The sequence below is a fragment of the Marmota marmota genome, unplaced genomic scaffold (assembly GCF_001458135.2).
Source record: "Marmota marmota marmota unplaced genomic scaffold, marMar, whole genome shotgun sequence".
Classification (NCBI taxonomy): Eukaryota; Metazoa; Chordata; class Mammalia; order Rodentia; family Sciuridae; genus Marmota; species Marmota marmota.
In genome coordinates, this window is record NW_025999977.1 from 23134466 (window position 1) to 23157551 (window position 23086).

Consider the following 23086-nt stretch of genomic DNA (forward strand, 5'->3'; position numbering starts at 1 on the left):
AGAGGCAGGCACAGGCTTTGAGGCTGAGGACCTCGGGTTGCTTAGGTGACCTGCCCCGTGTCTAGCATCACCTCTAATGTGCTTGATGTCCCCTAAGGCACAGAGCTGCCTGGTGTCCTGGCCTAGGACTACTTTGAAAACCCTATTATCTTGAAAGAAAAAAGAAAAAAAAAGTTCCAAACCTACAAGTTCAGAATCAGTGGTTCCTTTTTCTTACTTTTTTATTGTGATAAAATACAAATACTATGAGTGTGCAGTTGTGACCATTTTAAAGTATACAGTCCAGTGGTGTTAGATGCAACGATCACAGCTCTTTTCCTCTTGCAAAACTGAAACTCTGCACCCATTAAACAACAGCTCCTCCATCTCTGGCAAGTATCATCCTGCTCCCCGTCTCCATGATTTGGACTCCTCTAAGTACCCGGTGTAAGTGGAAGCAGACGGTATTTGTCTTTTGGTGAGTGGCGTATTTCATTTAGCACTGTCCTCGAGATCTGCCGTGCTACAGCATGCGTTTGAACTTCCTTCCTTTCTGAGGGTGAATAAATACCCCATTGTATGTTTCCACTGCATTTGGCTTCATCCAAGGATCTCACGATGGAGACGTTGGGTGGCATCTGTGTTTTAGCTACTGTGAACAATACTTCTGTGGCTGTATGTGTCCAAATGTCTCTCCAGGACCCTGCTTTCAGTTCTTTTGGACATATAGCCTATAGAATTGCAGGATCATGGGGTGGCTCTGTTTTTCATTTAAAAAAAATTATTTGTTCTTTTTAGAAATACATGACAGTAGAGTCATTTTGACATATTGTACATACATGGAGTACAACTTCCCATTCTTGTGGTTGTACACGATGTAGAGTTACATTGGTGGTGTATTCATATATGAACCCAGGAAAGTTATGTCCGGTTCATTCTACTGTCTTTCCTATTCTCAACCCCTCTCCCTTCCCTTCATTCCCCTTTGTCTAATCCAATGAAATTCTATTCTTGCCTCCCCTCTTCTTATTGTATGTTAGCATCCACATATCAGAGAGAACATTCGGCCCTTGGGTTTTTGAGATTGGTTTATTTCACTTAACATGATAGTCTCCAATTCCATCCCTTTACTGGCAAATGCCATAATTTCATTCTTCTTTAAGGCTGAGTAATATCCCACTGTGTATACATACCACATTTTCTTTATCCATTCATCTGTTGAAGGGTAACTAGGTTGGTTCCATAGCATAGCTACTGTGAGTTGAGCTGCTATAAACATTGATGTGGTCGCATCACTATAGTATGCTGATTTTAAGTCCTATGGGTATAAACCAAGGTTTGTGGGATGAAATGGTGGTTCCATTCCAAGTTTTCTGAGGAATCTCCAGACTGCTTTCCAGAATGGTCTGGTTTTGATTTTTTTGAGAAACCACCACACTGTTTTCCCACCAACGGCACCCAGGGGCCCCAGTCTCTCCACTGCTTGCCAACACCACTTCTGTTTTCTGGGCAGGAGCTGTCATAATGGGTGAAAGGTGGTGCCTTATAGTTTGGATTTGTGTTTCCCGGATAGTTAGTGATGCTAAGAACCTTTTCATGCACTTTTTGGCCCAATGAAACAGACTGTGAGGGCGAAACAAACACTGTGAAGAGCGTCTGTTCAAGTCCTTTGCCTGTTTTTTAATCCAGTGGTATTTATTATTGTTGTTGATTTCTAGTTCTCAATATATTCTGGATATTAATTTCTCATCAGACATAAGGTTTTTGTATTTTCTCTGATTCTGTGGGCTGCCTTTTTAAAATTTTTCTTTTTCTTTTCTTTTTAGTTGTCAATGGACTTTTGTTTATTTGTATGTGGTGCTGAGAATGGAGCCCAGTGCCTCGCACCTGCTAGGCAAGCACCCACCACTGAGCCTCAACCCCAGCCCCTGGGCTGTCTTTTTTTTACTGTGGACAGCATCTTCTGCTGCATACAATTTTAAAATATTCATGAAGTCCAGTTTCTTTATTTTTCTTTTGTTGCTGGTGCCTTTGTTATCACACCCAAGAAATCACTGCCAACTCAAATGTCCTAAAGCTTCGGGCCTATGTTTCTTCTAAGGGTTTTATTATTTTAGAGCTTACATTGAAGTCTTTGACCCACATTGAGTTGATTTTGTTTATACTAGGAATTGAACCCAGGGGTGCTTTACCACTGAGATATATCCCTAGTCCTTTAAAAAAATTTTTTTTTTTTTTTAAGACAGGGTCTTGCTAAGTTGCTGAGGCTGCCCTTGAACTTGCATCCTCCTGCCTCAGCCTTCTTAGTGGTTGGGATTAAATTAGGATTAAGTAGTTGGACCCACAGCAGGCTGCTGGAGTGGGAGAGGTCATCAGGACAGAATGGAGCTCTAGAGCGCCTGTCACCTTGCTGCCTTTGAAAGTGGGCAGTCGATTCTCTGGATTTGGAAGCTCTGCCTTGCTGAAATTCACCTGTTCTTCACTCTCTCTTTCTATTGTTTTTGTGGTACTGGGGATTGAACCTAGAGACTCACGTATGCTAGGCTAGCCACTACCGGGCCCATGCTGGTACCAGGTTCCCTCTGCTACTCCCACCTTTTCTGAAATAGGGTCTTGCTAAATTGCTCAGGCTGACCTTAAACTTTCAATCCTCCAGCCTCAGCCTCTGGAATAGCTGGGATTATAGGCATGTGCCAGACTGGTCATTTCTTTTTTTATTTTTGGTACTAGGGATTGAGCACAGAGGTGCTTTAACACTGAGCCACATCTCCAGCCCTTTTTACTTTTTGAGACAGGGACTCATTAAGTTGCTTAGATCCCTACTAAATTGCTAAGGCTAGTCTCAGACTTGCAATCCTCCTGTCTTCGCCTTCCAAGCTGCTGGGATGACAGGTGTGCTCAACCATGCCCAGCTACCTTGGCCATTTTTGCTTTTATCTTGCAGCTCCATCTAATTGGCTGTTCTCTCTGGCCCTCAGCTTGGGCTGCTTTTTGCCCTCTGTTCTCAGCCCCAGCTCTCTGTCTGTCTCACCATCACACTGGGAGGCAAGACCTCTGCAGCCTCTGGCAATGTCCACGCTATGAAAAGCAGAGAGAAGGAAGAACTCTCCAGAATAAAGGAGACTAGAGAGATACGGCAACTAAATGGAATGTGGGACCCTGGTCGCAGGAAACTGGTGCTACAAACGTTAGTGACAAAGTTGGAGGGGTGGGTGGAAGATCAGCTGAGAGCGCTGTGTCAAGGTTACAGTCCCCGTCTGCTGACAGTGCTGTGGTTGGGAAACAGAACAACTTTAGTTCTTGGTGAAAAGCTACTGAAGGCCAGGCTCGGCGGCACGCCCCTACAATCCCAGCTGGGGGTGGGGGGCGGGCTGAGGCAGGAGGATCATAAGTTTGAGGCCAGCCTTGGCAACTTAGCCAAAATAAAAAGGACTCGGATGGCAGCTCAGTGGTAGAATGTGTGAGATCCTGAATTAGATCCCCAGCACTCCAGAGAAAAAAAGAAAGAAATCCATAATGACTTACTTAACTTCTTGCCAAATTCCAAAGTCATAGTTAAGAGAGGAAGAGAGAGAGATGGAGACTGAGCTAGAACAATAGCAAACAAGGACAGTCCCCTCAACCCCTGTAAGGACGCCCCTGCATAGGGTACCGCACTGTCCCTAGGCTATAAGCCAGAGCATGGAGGACACAGCTGGTTCTGGGGGTCATCCTGGGCCAGTCAGCAGGTGGTGGAGGCCCTGGAGCACTGCAACCCAACACAGCTCCATGCTTCCTGCCTGGGCTTCTGGCTGCTGAGCATCTCCTGAAAACCACTGCTATCTGGGGACTCTCGGGGTCTTGAGTGGCCTCCGCTTAAGGAACCTCCACTGCAGCTGCAGAAAGGCTGGGTGCTGGGCAGCACGGAGTGCCATCCCCTCCCCTTCACCCCAGCTGGTGGCCGAGGGCGCCCAAGCAAGAGGCCTCTGGCTCCGTGTGACCTCCCCCGGGAAGCTCTCCAGCTGTGCAAGTTCACGGAGCCCAGTGGGTCCCTAGGTTGTGATGATGAGAAACATCTCGACTGTCCCCAGAGTTGGGGAGCTGGCACTGTGCAGCGTCCTCAGAGGGTGGCAGTAGACGGGTCCTGTAGGCAAGGCCCTGTGTTCTCAGGTCCTGCCGTGTGCCAAGTAATGGTGAGTAAGTGGCCCTATTTCATGTTCTGAGGTCCCTGCCTTCTGGTCACAGCTGACCGGATGGGGCAGGATACCACCCCAAGGAAAGGGCAGTCTACAGGCTGCCCAAGGGCCCTGCAAAAAACAGAGACCAAGTAGATCCTTTTGTTCAACAATCAGTTGTTCAGAGGGGAGTGGCCACAGCTCTGTAGGTGGTAGGTCAAATGGGGGTGATGCTGGAGGGTCAAGGTAGTGTCAACCAGAATCCCAGGACAGCAGCACCTTTGAGCAAGCAAGGAAAACCAGAAGGGAGAGGAAAACGGGACAGGTAGAAAAAGAGAAAAGAATTGTGCACACGTGTAGAGCATTTACCACAGGCCAGGCACTGTTCTAGGCTCTCGGCACGTTTTTTTTTTTTTTTTCACATAACTATCATCGTCCATAAAGCAGACACTATTCTACTATTATTTTAAAAACGAGGAAACAGGAACAGAGAGGTTAAGCACCTTGCTTAAGGCCACACCTCCAATGATAAAGCTGTGTCTTCCAGCTTGGGTGGTAACCGCACAGTCACCCCTGCTAAATCCATCAGGTCAGGTCAATGGCTGTGTGGCTGCTTTGGCCCCAGGCCTGTGTGGTACAGTTCCTACCCTAGGGCTCCAAGGGGCTCTCTTATCTCTTGTGTTACCTTTAGAGGGTTTCTGATAAAAATTCGAAGGGATCTCTGGCAGGGGACAGTGGGTACTTCCCAGGCTAGCCCTTTCCGGCCAATAGGGTCCTTGGCTCCCTGACATGGGGTTGGTTCCACTAGCTGCTCACATGGGAGGCGCCCTGATTGGAGGCTGTCATCGTGAACCGGCAGCATGGCCTGGGAAAATGGGGAGGCTTGTTTAGCTGGAGACTTCTCAAAGCTAAGGAATATTTGCACAGTGACGACATCTGAGCCTCCGGTTGGGGGGCCAGCACAACAAGGAGCACTGTGCTATCAGCAAGGAGTCCGGGTGGTGGTGGCTGAAATTCCCTTCATATTTGTGCCTGCAGATAAACCCTATTAATACCGGGGTGCACAAGGCTGCGGGGCTAGGTCCTGGACAGTGGTGGGTGGGCTGGAGGTCCGCGGGGATGACCGGGCAGCCGCAGGTCTTGTCCCCAGGCTCAAGCCCTTGTTCTGGCATGGTTGGTTTAAACGTGGCTTCCTTGCTCTCTGATGAGGGTCCATGTGTGAACACAAGATCTGCCACTGGAATGGGTGTCGGGAAGTTCTTGGGCCCATCGGGTATCCTCCACCCGCCTTTCCACCATCTGACCAGCTCAAGGGCAGCCTGGCAACACCCTCAACGTGAACAGGGAGGCTGGGCCTCCACAGTCATCCCATCCTCTTCCCTGGAGAATGAGCTTTCTTTCTCTGTCTCTCAGGCTGGCAGATACCATAACACTACCTGTGGCTTGAGGTGGCCTTTAACTCCCCCCAGGAGCCACGAGCTCAGGGCCAGAGCCAGCAGAGTTTGATACCAGTCATCAATCACTAAAGTGTGTGACCTGAAAAAAGGATCATAGCAAAAGCAAAGCAGAGTGCTACTGGCTTCAAGTGAAGCCCTGCCCCTCTGTGCCAGCAATGGCCAGTACTAGATGACCACGGCGATGGAGGCCGCTCAGCCACAGGGAAACACAGGAAGCACGAGGCTCCATCTAGATGGACCCTGAGTTCCAGGGGGAGACTCAGGGTGGCTCTTTGCACATTTGGGTGGCTATAGTTGTGGGTACAGCAGGTGATCCTTTGGGGTTCGTGAAGAAGAAAAAATAGAAATTTTGGCTGGGTAGATCACATACATAATCCCAGTGACTCGGGAGGCTGAGGCAGGAGGATCACAAGTTCAAGGCTGGCCTGAGCAACTTAGTGAGACCCTGTCTCAAAATTAAAAGGGCAGGGGATGAAGCTCAGTGACAGAGCGTGTGTCTAACGTTTGTGAGGCCCAATCCCTGCTATCCCCTCTACCCCAAGAGTAGAACTTCTGTGTAAATTTATATCATTCTTTAAAATACAAGGTGCATGTCTTCTAATAGGCACAGTGCACAGGTATGAGGAGTAACCGCTCTCTTCAGATGCACTGGTATGGGCTTCTCAGCAGAGGTGGCTAATCCGAATGTGGCTTGGGTCAACCCCCATCCTGATGCTCCTCCTCCACAGCTGAAGGTGCTCTGGGGCCAGTGTCTCCTGCTCAGATGCAACTGTGCCCTGGAGGCAGCTCAGGGTTCACTGAAAGGACAGGTCAGAGGCCAGAGCCCGCCCGATGGACTCTTCTGCCTCTCTTACCTGCCTCAGCTCCGTCTGTGCATACTCCCCAAGCCTCTCCTCTCGCCCACTCCCACCTGGCAACATTCTCCAGATGATACCCCGACCTTCTCAGGTGGCCACCCTCCTCTCCATCTGCCTCCCTTCTCTCCAGGGCTCGGCTCATGGGGGAATGAACACACTGAATGAACACAAGGCAATCCAGCTTCCCCTTCAAGAGTCTCTTTATTCAATTTCCAAAGTCACTGTCAGCAACTTGGCCCAGCTCTCTGTGGCTTCCAGAGAGGGCACGCTTGTCAGAATGCATTTGATGCCATTTCCTACTACCAAAAGGTGACTACCAATATCCTTGCACACCCCAAGGCACATCAGTGGCATTTGCTTATTTTTTTCTAATAGAATTCCAGCAAAAAATAGATCTCTATCATATATATATATATATCTATATTTATATACATACATACATACACATACAGAGAGATCCTTCAACCAAGAGGCAAAGGATCACGTGTCCTTTGAGGTGCCCCTTGGTCTGGTGCAGGTGACCAGGAGGCCCCCATTCTCTGCAGTGCTGAGCTGTCCCCCTTGGGGAAAGTTGCAGCTATGACACACCAGGGTGGCCCTCACCAACCTTCCCATGAATCTCAAAATGGGAGCTGTGCCCAGGGGACGATTACTACTGGAACCTGTGGCAGATCAGGGAGGAACTCTGCCTGCCCTGGCCCTGGGAATGACTTCCTGGGGAAGGGTTCTGAGGGTGGAAGCAGCAGACCACGGAGCCAACAGGGAGGAGACATCTGCCCAGCAACTCCCGACCCTGCAGACAGGGTGTGTCCTGGACATGGAGGCCTGCTTCATCATGGAAAGGAGGGGCAGGCTTGGTCTCCTCCATCTCCAACCATAGCACCTGGAGTCCCAGGGTGGGGTTTGGGTCACCCAAGAAAGCCCGAGGGCTATAGGTGATGAGGCATACTGGAGACAGTCCTAGAGGCTGTCCCCCTCTATATTAGTAGCCCTGGAGGGACCTGCATCCCAGGGAAAGGCTTGCAGGAATGTGTTGACTCAGGGTATTAGAAACAGCTGGGTCCAGAGCCATATTTTTGTCCCTAAGGTCCGCTCTAGGGGCCACTTAGGCTAGGGCACGTTTCCAGAGAGATGGGTAGAAATGTAAGGGTTAGTTAGGGCCGCTGTTCAGGTCCATACACCAGAGGCCCAAAGGCACTTGGTGGCAGAGAGGAAGAGCATGAAGGGCCCATTTGATCCCCTTGGACAAAGAAGGACAATGCTAGGCATCCTCTGCTAACATCTGAGAGAGGAACCCAGAAGTGCTGTCGTGCTCACCCAGCCCGCAGAGTCAAGCTGGGACTACCAGGGCAAGACCTGAGCCACCCAGAAACCTGCCCTGTCCTGAGACAGGGGGAGCAAGATTCAGTGAGTGGGGACCCCAGACCCCAAGGCAGAGGCATGGGTAGGGGTAAGGCACAGCTGTGAGGCTCCCCACTCTTGAGTTGTCAGGTCACCACACTCTGCAAAGTCACTTAAAGTTCAAGCCAGTCTGTCTCCCAAGGCACTGAGAAAGGAATCCAGGACAGCCTGGCCCAGCCAGAGGCAGCTCTGGGGGCTCCTCTCTGGTGGTGCAGAGGCTTGAGACTAAAGTTTGTCCAAAGTCAAAAAGTACAGCTGTCAGGAATTTCTAAGGATGGGGGCTTGACACCCTTCGGGCATCTTCAGATGATGCACAGGCACAGAGGGAGGGGCCTTGTGGAGATGCCACCCAGCTCCCTGCTCATAACATGTCTGAGTCCCAGGGAGCAAGGGATTTGCTTCCAATGCAAATCCTGTCCACCTGGCTCCAGCCCCAGCTGGCCCCGGAGGGGAGCGGGGAGGCGTGGGCCAGAACTGGGGCTGCAGCCTGCGGAAATGTTCACTAGCGATGTATTCCCTAAGCCCCACACTTGAATGCCAGCATCCCTCCCTGACCCCAGCTCCCTGCCTGTCCCTGCCTGCCCCCGCCTCCCTGGGCCTGTGCTGGCAGTCCCCCGCTGCTGCAGTGCCGCTCAGAGTTCCCTGGGGATGATGGAGAAGGGCAACACGGGGCTGCTGGCCTCCAACTCCAGGGCGGTGAGGAAGCAGTCGACGGCAGCCTCGTTCTGGCCCTGGGCCTGCAGCACCTCGCCCAGGCCCTGCCACGCCTCGTGGCAGGTGCTCTGCCTCTCCACAGCGTCCCGCAGTACCTTCTGGGCCAGGCTCTTGTGGCCCAGCCGACTCAGCATCAGACCCTGGAGACCAAGCAGAGGGGATAGTGAGTGAGGGCACCTGGGGGAGGGGCATCTTGGCAATCGGGACAAAAGGCAGGAGCAGCTCACTTGTCGGTCACCAGTCAGAGAAGATTCTGTGCCCGGGTTGGGCACCGTCAGGTGACCTTGCCCTTGATGCCTGAAAACCTACCTGTTCCCACCCAAGTCCTCCCGGCTTCAACCTCAGGTCCTGGACCAGCCTGTGCAGCAGCTCTGTCCCTTTTAGTCCCCAGGGTCAGGCCATCTGGGGGTCCTGGGTGAGTCCTCCAGCCCTGTTTCCTCCTCTGCAAACGATAAATCACAGCAACCTCCCCTAGGGTTGCCCCGAAGGTGAAATGAGTCAGCCAATGTGACGCAGGCGAGGAGTTCCTGGCACAAGTGAGCCCCTGCTAAAGGGGACTCATTTTCTAGTCCTTGCTGCCTGCAGCATCAAGATGGAGGGGGGATGTCCATTGTCCATTACGGGAACTGCATCCGGAAAAACTCACGCTTGTAGGAGGGAGGAAGGGTCAGAGGGTGCCACTCCTTTGCCTGTGTCAAGCAGCTTGGTGCCCTGGGGTCCGCTGCTGACCCAACCTGGCAGGTGAGGGTCATGGGAGACAGTCAGAGGGCAGGGAAAGGACCAGGCGGGGGTGGTCCAGGGGAAAGGCTGGATGGGCTCAGGGAGGCAAGGCCCTGGGGTGTCTGCCAGGAGCAGGCAGGAAATGTCCCTGCAGTTTGGCTGAAACACTCTTGCCAGACAGTTAGAGGAAGTGACGGGAATTGTCCCACAAAAAAAGGGGCTGGGAAGTGAAATTGGCATGGTATACCCTCCACATCCTCTTCCACCCACACTTGGAAGGGAGCAGGGGGACAAGGTAGAAAGGAGGAGAGACCCAGGTCCCAGAAAGGCTGCTTCGCGCCGTCCGACTGTTGTGTGTTTCAGCCCTAGAAGATACCACGAGAAGGCGGTGGGTGTCAGGGGGTCTTTTTCTTGTTCTAAGATAGGAGGGAAAGCTCTAATATCAACTCCCTAGGTATTGCTGGTGTGTGTGTGTGTGTGTGTGTGTGTGTGCGTGCGTGCGTGTGCGCGCTGCCGTCTGTGCCTGGAGCCCCCTCTCCACCCACTGACAGCCACGTACATTTTTAGCTGGATCATTTTCCTTCTCCATGAATTCCCCAGAGTTAGGCCTTCTGTTGCTATGGAGACACTGGGAAAGATGCATATGCCTGATTTCATAAAGTCCTCCAAGAGCCTGGAACACGACCAATTAGGCAAGAGAGATAGACGGGTGCTCAGGAAGCCCAGGAAAAGCTCCCCTCCCCGGAAGCACTTGCTTGAGGCCCTGTGGCAGGGGGTGGGGGAGTGGAACTGTACTCACAGTGCCCCAGATCCACCCAGGGCACAGCCACACCCAAGGAACCACACGTGGCTGAGGCTGTGGAGCTTGGGGCAGGGCAGGTTGCCGTGGGCAGGGTGGAGTCTCGGGCAGGGCCCCAGCTCTGGCCAGATGCAAGTGCTGCTGACTCAGGGCTGCCTGGGACTAGGGCAGTGTCCATCTGGCCAGTAGGGCTCCAGGCCAAGCTGTCCTGCCCACAGGGCTGGGACGCCAGTCCCCAAGCAGCTCACAGTGGAACCGGGCCCTCAGGGAGGAGGGAAGGAAGGCGAGCCGCCAGCCGCCAGACACCAAAATTAAGCACCAAAAATGGAAGGTTTGAGGTCCATGAGCCTGCCCAAGGGAGCAACAGAGGACAGAGTGGCTGGCAGGGCCTCCCAGGGAGGGTGGCCCAGGGTGCCTTCTGCACTCTAAGTTTTCCTTATGGAGCTTCCTTCCACAGAGATTTTGTTGGAAAGAAGGGCTCCAAGGCTGCAAAGGAGTCTGAAAACCCCTGATCTCCTGGAGTGTGGGGGTGTCTGGGAAGGGGCCAGAGGTGCCTGCAGGCCGAACAGCGTGTGTGTGAGTCCTGCTCTCAGTCTGGGCTCCTCCGCACGCCTGGGTAGAGCAAAAAGGTCAGCCAGAAGCTCTGGTTGGGTTGGAATCCCAGCTCTGCCACTGACAAGGACTGTGACCACTGGCAAGTAGCGGACCTCCTCTGAGGTTTCCTTATCTGTAAACCAGGGGACGGGAGAGTCCATCCTTGTCAGGATTCTGAAAAAGTACATCCAGGGCACTAGGATGAATCTGGAAAAGTACATCCAGGGCACTAGGTGGCAAATGCAGCATCCCTAAGATGAGCTGAGGGTCTTTCAGGGTAGGGACAGGTGGCATCACTGATTTTTCTAGAAGCTGGAGACGGTTCAGTAGTTCTATGCCAGAGGAGGACTATGGGCTGTGGTGGGGTTGGCTCACATTCCTGCACCCTGGGGCGCTGACCTTAGAGCCTGAAAGGAGACACCAAGGCCCGGGTCAGGCTGGGGCCCAGAAGCCCAGGGCCTGTAACAGAATCCCCTGCCACCTGCCCCTGACACCAGCCGCATTAGTGTTTGGTAGCAACTCGGAGTTGTTTGCTGCCTGACAACTGGGTGGGACCCAGCCTGGACCCAGCCCCAGGGAGATGGGAGGTCTCATCTGCTCTGCCCCCAGCCCATCGCTAGCCCAGGGTTCACTGACACCCTCCTGGAACGCCACCTGCCCGGAGAAGAGGTCTTCAGGGAGATGGTGCGAATACAGAACTGGAATCTTGGTTCCACCTAAATGTCCCCTCTGAACGCTCCCTGTTCCTCATCCACTCAGGAAACCAAATCTGCAGAGGCTCCCAGCTGTTGAGCCTCCCCTGGGAGATGCCAGAGCCAGGCTGCCCACCCTCAGGGATTAGATGGCAATGTGCAAGTTGTTTATGGTCACTGAGCATTGTACCTCCAAAGGGACACATGGCCTGGCTATAGCCACCAACATGGTTTCAGGCAAAGACAAAACCATGAGGTAGGTCCCCAGACATTCCACGTCCCTCCATGCCTTCTTCCCTCCCTTCCTGGATTTTAGGGAAGAGGGGTCTGGCCCATCTCATCTGCAGGGGCCTGGACTCCCAGGAAGCTTTCCCTGAGGACACAGTCCCTTGCCCACACAACCACCTCAAGGGTGCCCTTATTTACCCAGGGGGCTCTTGTACGCCAACCCTGTCCTGCCTCCCAGGCTGTGAGGGTGAGGGCCTCTGTCTCCTGCCTTTCCTTCTGTACCCCACAGGGCAACAGATCAACAGGGCTGGGGTGCAAGAGTCCTGGACACAAAGCTAGGGACACCAGAGGTATTTCCGTGCTTCCTGACTTGGATTTGCTGGTAGGCATGCTGTCCCTGGCGGTTCAGCAAACCCTGTCTCCCACAGCGACAAAGGCGGGCAGCCTGAGGGGCCCAGATCCTGTTGGGATTTGATCCCCAAGACTGCGTGGAGACTCTGAGTGGGAAACCTCCCTGTCAGGAGCCAGGCTCTCTGGAGGTGCAGGGTGGGATCAGCGACTATAAGCCGGGATGAGGGAGAAGGTGAGGTTCCCCAGAGAGGGGGGACAGCAGGAAGGTCTGGGGGTACGTGTGCCTTTTCCCTCTTTTGTGGGGAGCAGCCCTAGAGCTAGGCCAGCTGCAGGCCAGGCTGAGCTCTCCTCCCCACCCGCCCTCAAGTATTTATAGAAGTTATTTTGGGAATTTTCTTTCTGAGCTCAAGGCACATTCCTGGGATTCTGTAACAGCCTTTCCAGCTGGGAAGCTGGGAATCAGCTGGAGACCTCTGCAGCCTTCTGGTCCCTTGAGCCCTGCCCCTCCCAACCTTTGGGGACCCTGGGGCTGGGAAGAGAAGCCCCTCTGCAGCAAGGCTGCCTCCCCCACACCCTGGAGCACTGCAGAGACCAGGCTCTCTCCGTTCTCTGAGGTGTGTCAACCTGTCCAACCAGCCTGGGGACCTCCTTCCCCGCCCCCATCACACATCCCTCCCAGCAGGCCACAGGCTGGTCCTACTTCCTAGTTGGGGGAAGGGGCACAAATCCATCTAGTCCTGACTAACATGAGTACCCCTAAGTTCACCAGGCTCCCAAAGAGGCCTCTGCTGAGAAGGCCCCAGACTCATGGGAGCCCAGCCTGGGAGTCTCCTGGGACAGGGGGCCATGCTGTCTATGCTGCTGTGCCCATGCCTGTCCCTTCCTTATCCTGGGTCCTAGAGAGGTGAGATGGCCAAGAATACCAGCCGGCCTCTCTGCTGGGGCGTCTAAGGGCCAGGAGCTGGGCTGAGAGGCTGAAGTACCAGCTTGACCAGAGGACGGTCACATCCTCGGGATCTGCAGAGCCTGCGAACCCACCAGGAAGGGGGCTCCTTTGCCAGCCCACTTCCAGGCAGGGCTGGACTTTTATCCCTCGGGCTTGGGTCTGGTTTGGGTGGAGCTGGCTTTGGACCCTTGAGGTTAGCTGGGCCTCAGGATTCTGGGTTCTAGAAGGGAACCTCCCGTGCTGGGGAGTGACGAGGTGGCCCTGGTCCTGAAACTCCCCTCTCTGGGCAGGAGGCTGAGTCTAGAGGGCAGTGATTAAAGTTTGGGGGTTGGGTGGCCTACTGAACAAGGGGCTGAATGGCCACACTCTACAGCACCTTCTGTATACCGTGAGCTGACCTCAGAAAGAGATCAAACAGCCAAGACACTCTACATACAGAGATCCCACTACTTTGGTGACAAAATGGATTCTGGAGCTAAATTAAGCCACAGTGCTCAACTATCATTCTGATCTGAACCTATGACAGGCTTACAAACAGCACCCCCTCCACTTCCTCAGCAGAGTAGATGGACGTCACAAGCTCACACAGCAGGCTGAGGTTTCCCAGGAGACCGGAGCCAGGGCCAGGTCCAGGGCCAGGGCTCTGGGTGCACACTGGGGGTAGTGCCAGCCCAGCGGTAAGGTGAGGTAGGGAGGGGCCTCTGGACTCAGCCAGACCAATACTGGATCCTGGGGGACAAGTCTCAGCCCCCACCTCCAGCCTACAGAACCCTCCACCACCTCCTGCACCTCCAGGTGGCACTGGGAATGTGGCCTGAGGCAGGATTACCTTAGGTAGTGTTGGAAGAGAGCTGACCTCAGTACGAGGTCAAATGGCCACGACACTCCTTTTGAACTAGCTGCCAAACAGAAGCAATATCCCAGGTCTGCTGGAGCAGGTGCTCAGGAACACCTCTCTCTCTCTCTCTCTCACACACACACACACACACACACACACACACACACACACACGGCAAGGCTTCTGGGTCCTCCTACTCCCTCAGGCTGCCTGGACCCCTCTATAGCTCAGCAAATAAACAGGGTGGGAGCAGCCTAGAGGTGGAGCAGCCACTGGACCCTGAGACATGGGGGAGGGTCATGTCACAGCCTTTGGGCCCAGGAACCAGAGACCTTTTGCTCGGTATTGAGCCCCATCCAGCATCAGGGAGCCTCAGAATGCCAGGCACTGAGTTTCACTTCTCAGATGCTCAGGATGCCTTTCCTCCTTACAGGCGGGAAGCAGACGGTGAAGCAGCTTGGCGTGACCACAGGCCAGCAGAACACGGCCCCTGAGCCTGCCACCACAACCTCCCTGGCTGCCCCGGATTAACCAACACAAGAGATGCAAGACAAGTCTCAGATCCCTCCTCCGTCCACTCAGACCCCTGCTCCACACCACCTGCCTAGCAGGCTGCCCTCCCCTCCCCCACTCTAAGGTCAGCCTGGCCCTGTGCAGTGTACACTCCAGACCTGTCCACCAGGCAGCTGGGGTCTGCATCTTGCACGTCTGGCTGACTCGGGGAGGCCTGGGCGGCTTTGCCGCAGTGAGCCTCTGGGGCTTGGCTTCCACTTCCCTCTATAAACCATGAGCCTCTGACTTGGCCTGGGAGCCACACTTCAAAGTGAAGAAGGCAAAATAACTCCTACTACTAGCCGATTAGCTCACAAAATTATTTAGCCTAATTCTAACAGTAGCCCTAGCCGCCTGGCATAGCAATCCCCAGTTTATAGACAGAACACTGAGCTTCTGAGAGCCTAGGGAACTTGGCCAAGGTTAAACAGGGAGTAAAGGCAACACGGGACTCAAGTGCAGGTCAGCACACACCACCCCCCCCAGTGCCAGCTCTGATACCTGGGTCTTAAAAATCACCATGGACAACACACCCTAAGGCAGCCCTCAGGTCCCTGTCCCTGTCCAGCATCTCTTCCCTGTCCCTCACCACCTACTACTGAATGCACTGGCCACCCTGTAAGCACAAGGTGGGGTGGGCTGCAGATCCTCACCTCAGAGTATGGCCCAAGGAAACCACCTGGTCAAAGGTAGAACTTGGGTTCACGCCACTTGTCACCACGTTTTCTCGTAAAAGGCAACAAAATTGCCCAACAGTGACTTTTCTTTTTATAGCTTTCAGCTCATCTAAGCCCTAAAACTTTTCTTTGAGGTCACAAGGGCCTAAATGATCCCACATGAAAGAAGAAAAAACAAGCCCAGTAAGAGATGTAATGCCCAAGAGCCCTATAACTTGAGGGCAAGCAGGGCTGACTGAGGTTTGTCACCCTTTGTCCCTCCCTCTAGGACTGGTGAGGGCTGGGTGGGGTGCAGGACAAGGCCCTGCTGCTAGGCTCCACCTTGTTGGCCTTAGGGACCAGGGCTGTCCTGGTAGATCCCCAGAGCACCTGACAGGCCCAGTCCAGGACCCTGTGGAAGAGCAGGGTACTGTGGCACAGGAGCTTCAGGGAACGCGCTGGGAGGTTCTAGGTCTGTAGCCATGCTATGGTCCCCTAGACCCACTTAAAGAACAAGGCAGCCATTTCAGGCTGGGAAGGAGAAGGAGATGATGAAGGGGAATGGTTCATCACCACACTGTCATCAAGAGGAGAAAGTAACTAAAGCTGACTCCCTGCCCTTCCAGGCATGTGGGAGGAGCCCTAAGCTTCAGAAATGGCCTTCTCAGGAATTATATCACAAGAGGCAAAGCTCTCGCAGCAGTCCCCTGCTGCAGCCAGGGATGCCAGAGAAGAGGCTCTGAGAGAGTCTGCAGCTCTGTCTTCAAGAAGAAAACACAAAACTGTCCCTCTGGAGCCTGCCACTGGAAGGAGGGCAGGTGCCACCCACAAACCCTCTCCTGCCCACTCCTGGCCTCATGGGGGAGGGTTCCAGGCCATCTCCTGCAGTGCAGACCAGCCACCCCAACGCAGCCACGTGCTCTGGCCAAGCCGAGGGCAGCAGGGGTGGGCCTGTCTGCAGCCAGGACTCAGGCTTCCTTCTGTGGAGCTAAAGGGTAGCAGACAACGTCACCCCGAAACACACCACTGTGTTGAGGCAAAGGAAACTAAATAAAGCAGGTACAAGAAAAGCTCTCTGCCTGCCCCAATCTGCCCAAAAGTAGGAAATAAATTTACAAAGGTGTCCTTCCTCTCTCCCCCACCAAGGAGGACAAAGGTGGCCCACAGAGGTCAACATTAGACTCTTAGATCTTAGCAGCCCAGGGACAGCAACAGAGGAATCAATCTATACAGGTGGCCTCACCATCTGGCCTTTGTCCATGAGGCTGCCACACAGAAACACTTGATTTCCTCTTGTTTATCTATCTTTTGTTACAGGGGTCCTGGTCAAGGACACAGAAAAGAAGAGGGACAAGTATTTCTTCTTTCCTTACACTAGGAAACCGAGTCAAGCCAGCGATCCCATGGGGTTCTCATCTCAGCCTGTGACACCCCTGTGACACCCCTCCACCGTGTTCAGGTGACCTCATAGGAACACCCTACCTCTCAGCAACCTGTTCAGCCGTAGTCCTTGTCGAGTTCCCTGACTTGCCACTTGGAGGTGGCTGGTATTAAAGGGGTCCTGGCCTCTGAGGCCGAAAGCCTCAGACAGAGGCGTGTGGGCTGCCTGGGGTCCCTTTTTTGAACAAGCCCCGGAGCCTTCTCTGAAGAGCAGTTATCAGGAAGACACCACTGCTCACCTTGGGAAGGACCCTGCTTCCCCTTCTTAACTAGATTCTTCTGCTGGGGAGCTGAGACCCGGGTACCCCGGCTGAAGGGGACTTTCTGGTGCCTGGAGTGAGGGCCAGGCGTGACTGGCAGACACTGTCCGGACCTCCTCCTGTGATTGGCCTTTTCTGCAGAGACCATGCCTGCTTCTACTCCAGTCTCCAGAAGGTCCCCAGCCATTGAGCATCAATGGACAACCTTCTCTGGACACTACTGTGGGCACAGTGGACAGTCTTCCCTGGCAGGGAACTGCCAAGGAGATGACTCCTCCTCGCCTGGTCTGGTGGAAAAGCCTAAGCTGCACCCAGGGAGGAGCCAGGAGCCAGAACTTGGAAAACATCTCTCCCATTGTATCTGGGGCCAGGGGGGGCAGTAGGGCAGAGAACCCACTCCTGGGCCAAAGTTTATATTCTCAGAAATGCCTGAAGCTTGGCTCCTGAAAGCAAAGCTTCCGCTCCCAGTGGGCTTTCCTCAGCATCCGGGTGTTTGCCACTCCACCCCATGGACTATAGGGTCAAACCTGGTATCCACGCAGCATGGCAGGAATCTCTCACCCTCTTCTTTCCAGATCCCAGGGAGCGGGACTCACCCATGACCTCAAAGGGCTAGTGAGAGGGGAGCTCTTCCAGCCCAGGGTTTTGAGTGGCCAGGCTCCCAGGGGAGAAGGGGTTCTCTTTCCCCTTAAACCTATCAGAGGTCAATGTGCTCAAAAAGCCTCAGTGGTATGGGAAAGCCAAGATGTCCTACCTGGGACACTGCCTTGGCAAAGATTCCATGAGGGGATACCCATTCTCCACTATGTGCCTCTCCCTGGATAATTCTCCAAGGATGGACCAACCTTCAGTTTCATGAAGGACTGACAACTGATGTGTCTCTCTTCTTCTCTACTATTTTACGATGACTGCCTTACGTAAATGTCAGGCTGACTTAGATTGACCGTTTATCATGTTGGAAAAGACTGCAAGGCCCCATGCTCAGTGGGGAAAAAGTACTGTCTTACTGGGAAAAAGTGCTGTGATTGACTAGCCATGTCTGTCACTGGGGAGGGAAGGGAGGATAGTGGCCTGTATGCTGTGTGTCTTCTTTGAGACTTGCACTGGAGACTTTCATGTGCACACCTCATTGGATTAGAACAACACGGCATGGTCTAGGAACAATGAAGATTATTATCTACTTACATCAGGAGGATGAAAGTTAAGACTTTCCCCAAGTGGCCCAAGTGAATCAGAGCCAGAGTCAGGATTGGATCCCAGATGTCCTGAGTGCCAAGGACATCAGTCCCCCAATATGGGGAAGGCACTGAGACTGGGGAACACTTTGAGATCAACATGCCAAAGTGTTCCCATGTCTTTAGGCAAATATGCTTGGTAAATCTTCTCCAGGCTTGCAATTTGCTATTCTTTATGCATATGTGTGGGAAGCTGGCAGGAACAGAGTGTGTGGAAAGGGGATGGGCTGCCCACACAGAAGTCGACTGCCCCTCTGGTTGCTGGGAACTTTAAAAGGGGGCAGGTCTAGCTCTCTGACTTGCTCCAATTTCATCAAATCAGCGAGGCACCCCAGGAAGAGAAAAAGGACCATTTTTGTCACATCTGCAGGGAGCCACTCTGGACAGCTATTCGGTTTCCATGGAAACCGACCCTTGGAAACTGCTTCAATTTCAGGAAAATAGCTACAAACAATAATAAGCATAAATGAAAAATGGTACACCGTTACTTCAAAATTGTACTTGTTATTGGATTCTGTCGGGTCTTAGGGGCTGTGACTGCAGGCTCAGATCCACAAACGCAGTGGAAGGCAGATGTCTCTGCCTGGCTGCAGGCCTAATGCTTGCCCACATCCTCCCTCCTGACTCTCTAATCAGATTTCTGGATGTGACCTCCGGTGAGGCATTTATCAGAGACGCTAATGTCTGAATTTTGAAAGGAAGGAGGATGCGCTTTGTAAAAAAAAAGTAAATAAATAAATAAAAATAAACAGAACAAACATTTGCTGATGACTGGAGGGCGACAGGAATCCATTTGAAAGAGCACAGTGAGGAGTGATTTGGTGGCACAGGGCTGAACACTCACACAGGCTAAGCTAGAAATCTTCGAGACATCAGGCAGCAGGAATACGAGCTGAGCTGAGCTGGGGATATCTGTTCTATTCCATTTTTAAGGACTCTAGGGGTCAGAAAGGACCTTGTAAAGATGGCTTGGTCTGGCCACTGCTCCCCCAAGCCCCAGTAAGGTTTCTGTTCTCTCAGCAACATCCTCATGAGATGATTCTGGAGTATGCGCCCAGACTACTCTAAGTGATAACTTGCAATCCAATTCCTTGCAGCTTGGACTCATGGGCCAGCCAGACCCATTCTGGCAATGAGAACCCTTCAGCCATCTGGAGCCTTTCTCCTGATCCTTCTGTGATCTTCACGTGGCAGATGTCAGGGATATCCTAACGGCCATTCTCGGAGTGCTCTCACAGGGGGACATCTAAGACCTCCACCGGGAAAGACTGTTGCTAACTGTGGTTCCTCAAATAATCCTTCACAGACACCAGGGCATCTGCAGGCTCATTCACTTTCAGAACGCTATATTTGTCCTGAAAACTGCTCTCTGGAAGGAGCTAAGGAAGGCAGGGGAAAAATGGCCACCTCCAGGACCTACTGTATCATCTGTCAGAGCAGCTACTCAATAAATGTTTCCTGGATGAGAAGCCCCACTGGATGAATGAGTAGAATCACTGTTCAGAGAAGGCGGTTCACTTGCCCATCGTCACCCAAGAGGGAGACCAAGAGCACCTGGGTTCTGCTTCCCAGTCTTCAAACCTTCCCACCGGGAGGCCCAGGTACCTGGGCACCTGAGTCCCAAGTCTGTGCCCTGGGAAGGGGGATGCTGAACCCTCTTACTACCTCAGGCCATTCTAAATGTGTGTTCCCATCAGGCCCAACATAACAGCCCACCCCAGGGAGCCCACTGCATCCCACCCAGGAGACACAGAGACGTGGAGAAGGAAGCCCAATGGCTAGGGAAGGTCTGGAGTCCCGCAGAGGGAAGAACATTCTGGGAACTGCCTAGAGTCTGAACTGGCCTCCAGGACAAGGACCAAATCAACAACAACAAAAGCTCTTTGGGGTTAGATCACCTGATGGCAAAAAGGAAGTCACCAAAAAATATCAACCAGCCCCTTCTAGGTTTTTTTTCATGAATGCAGACCCTGACGGGAGCAGAGCCCCTACCTACAAGAAACACACCGCCGCTGCTCCTAACAGGGAGCAAGCACCTCCCCCAGATGCCAGGGACCAGCAGTATGAGGTGCTGGCACACAGTGGGGGGGTTAGGAGGGACAGTGGGGAGAAAGCCTGAGGCCTCCGGAGGGAGGTGGCAGGAGGGGATGCTGGCTCACCAGGCTGTGCATGATGTCCACGCCATCGGGGTTCACCGTGAGCGCCTCTTGGTACAGCTGCTTGGCCTCCTCCAGGTCGCCCTTCGCCTCGGCCAGGCGACCCCGCATGTAGAGCACCGAGTGCGAGGTGGGAAAGAGGCCGGCTGCCTCCTGGATGCAAAAACCTGCTTCCTTGAGGTGTCTCTGCTCCATGAACAGCTCGGCTGTGAAACCAGAGGGGCCGTGAGAGGTGTGAGTGGTGGGAAGACACACAAGATGCAGGTGGCACCCGCATCCCCAGAGCAGGGGAGCTGGACACTGCCCACCAAGTCACAGCACGGGGAGAACTTACTGTGGGATGCAGGGGTAACGCTAGGTGCTCCACAGATCATCTCAGTCAATGCTCACAAAACCCCGGGGACCAGTGCTTCGTCACCCCACTTTAGAGATGAGGAACCTGGGCACAGAGAGGTTAAGGCATTGCCCAAGGCCATGGGACGAAGCCAGGCTTTTGGTTGGGTTGTGTGATTGCACAGCTGGCAATGGGAACACAAATGGAGTCCCCTGAGTGCTTGCCCGGGTAGCTCCGCTTTCCGTTTCAGGGTCCCTTCACTTCACGGATGCATTGTGCAGCTGGACAGACAGGACGGAAGCAGCTCCTGGAGGCCGCACCTGGGGGCTGGCTGAAGTTAACTGCCCCACTGTGCTCAGGACTTGGTGGGCCCGGGCTCAGAGCCCAAGGGGGAGCCAAAGAGTCCCACTAAGGATGGGGGTGGAAGAAAGAGGGAGAAGTGGTGGTGACAACAGTGACAAAAGCCACCACCTGCACTTCTGGGAGCTGACTGTGGGCCAAGCCGCATCTCCACAAAACATTCTTTCTCCATAATTCTCACAGCCAGTCTTGGAGGGAGGTGGGTACCATCAGGATCTCCATCATGATCCTGCCCCACTCTGTGTGAAAGGGCAGAGCTAGGGCCAGCCTCCCCAGCAGCCCCTGGGCCTCCCTCTAGAGAAGACTTTGGCAGCAGGCAGGACCAGATCTGCCCCAGAAGCAGATCAGTGGGAAAAGGGGCCACTGCTCCAATCCTGGGCCTGCCACAGAAATGCGCATTTCAGTCCCACGCAGCAGAGGCCCAGGCCCACGCCCACCGGCGGGCACTTTTAGAAACGCTGCCTGTCGGCGGGCCCCACAGCCCACTCTGCCTTCCTTTCAAAGCAGCCCCCAGACTCCGCTGCCCCCTCCTAGGGCTGGTGCCCATGTGGAAGTCACAGAAGGATGGCAACACAGATGGGGAGCGCGGGAGGCCAGCAGAGTCTGGCTTGTGACTCTGCCAAGAGCTTTTCCTAGCAAGGGCTGGGAGCTGAGGTTACGCCGGTTTAGAGCATGTCTGGGGTGGGGGACTCCCAGAAAGAGGTTGATAAACTGGGATCAGGCTCCCCACCTGCCTGACCCCATAAGCAGCAGGAAGGAGACCTAACTAAGGCCTTAACTGCAACACGCGGCACTGGGGTCCTCAGCATGAACATTGTGTAAGGCTCATTGTGCAATCCAAGCAGCTGCACATGCGAAATGTTACAGAGGGCTCTGGAGTAAGGGGACTCTTTCTGGATTAGAGAAGAGAGAACTGGGAGAATGAGAGAAGTAAACACAAAGAAGCCAGGTTCTCATGATAGAGTAAAAGGGAGAGATGCAGGCTCCTGTCCCCAGAGACGTCTGAGATTCCCAAGGCATAGCATAGGAAGGTGAGGCTGGGAGACGGGGCTTTGTGCCCAGGGCCTTGCAGAGAGGGATGCCCAGTGGTTGGGGATTTGACTCTCGGTGTCAGCTTTCCTTCTCCACTCTGCTATTGAGCCACTGCCAGGGCCTCTGAACCGGTTGCCTTTATAACTGAGTTTCTAATATACAACTATTGAGCACTGACTGTATACCCAGTCTTCCCATGAGAAGGAGAAAAAACAGGGGTGGGGTGGGGAAGCTGAGCCACTTAAGAACTTGAGAGACTCAGGGCAGTGAAGTGATAAGTGCCAATTCTGGGTATCATAGACACTCAGGATGGATCAAGTCAGCACTGTGGTCAGGAAGGTCCTTCTGGAGGAAGTAATATTTAAGTTGGGGCCTGAAGCTCAGTTTAGCTGGGGGCCCAGGGGTCTGGCCTTCCATGCCCAGCCCGTTCCCCAGCAGTCCCACTCCAGGTTGGGCCCACTTGGCCCCAGCGTGACTCATTAAGCTGTTTACAACTTGAGGTCCTGTCTCCCAAGCCCTCAGGAGGCTGTCCCCGGTCCCTCCCTTGGGAACTCTTCTTAGTGCGTTCACATCAACAGATTTCACTTAGAGGGAGTGCTGGGGCCCTGGGGTTTTCTAGGCCTCAGGCCTGGTTGTGGGCCACACATCAGGGAACATGCCCTGAAAATGGGTCTGGCTGCTTCACTCCAATGGGCTTCATCACCACTTAGGCAGGAAAGCAGATGACACAGAACAGGGCCGGGGAGGCGAGGTCTCCCGAGGGCTTCAGGCCACACTGCAGACAGCCTCATGGGCCGGGCCTCCAGGACAGGGCTTCTGACCGGCAGGCGGGCCCACAGGTCTGGGGGCTGCAGTGCCCCCCTCTTCCTAGCCTCAGTGTCCCTAGGCAGATGCCCCTGGCTCCTGCTCACTGTTTTACCAAACATGGTGCTCCCAGCCAGCCGGCCGGCCAGCCAGCCAGAAGAGGCTACAGCAGGAGACCCATGGCACTGTGCCCACCACAGCCTGGCTCCTCCCACTCCCAGCCTGGCTTCCAGGCCTGTGGTGCCCACACCCATCCTGGCCTCCCCTGGCTGGGGCTGGATGAGCACTCACTGTTACAGCTTTTCCTTGTTGATGTGTCACCCCAGTGAGCAGGGCCTTGCTGCTCTCTGAGTGTCAAAGGGCGCCCTGGACCTCCTCAACGACTTGACTTTCTTCCTTCCTGTCCCTTCCGTCTCATCATCCTCCCCGTCTACCTCTTGACCTCCTCTCTTGCCCATCTGTCTCTGGTTGGTTTTTTTCCTCTTTGCTCCCTCTCTCCCTACCCCCTCTTCTTTGCTTTCTCTCCG

The 23086-nt window shown here is 53.8% G+C and overlaps 1 protein-coding gene across 11 annotated transcripts in view; it reads right to left on the reverse strand.

Moving 5' to 3' along the window:
* Positions 1–6629: 6629 nt before the first annotated feature.
* The window catches only part of Ttc7a (tetratricopeptide repeat domain 7A), a 110790-nt gene continuing 94333 nt past the window's right edge, over positions 6630–23086 (reverse strand). For 7 of the 11 annotated variants that reach the window (XM_048804433.1, XM_048804432.1, XM_048804429.1 and 4 more), the window contains 3 exons: positions 20033–20235; positions 9842–9955; positions 6630–8702 (listed from right to left, as the gene is read on the reverse strand). In XM_048804433.1, the coding sequence (XP_048660390.1) occupies positions 8481–8702; positions 9842–9955; positions 20033–20235 (539 nt within the window). In that variant the 3' untranslated portion in view covers positions 6630–8480. Of the gene's footprint in view, positions 8703–9841; positions 9956–20032; positions 20236–23086 lie in introns of those variants that run through there. The other 4 variants (XM_048804431.1, XM_015479694.2, XM_048804436.1 and 1 more) reach the window with 2 other exon arrangements.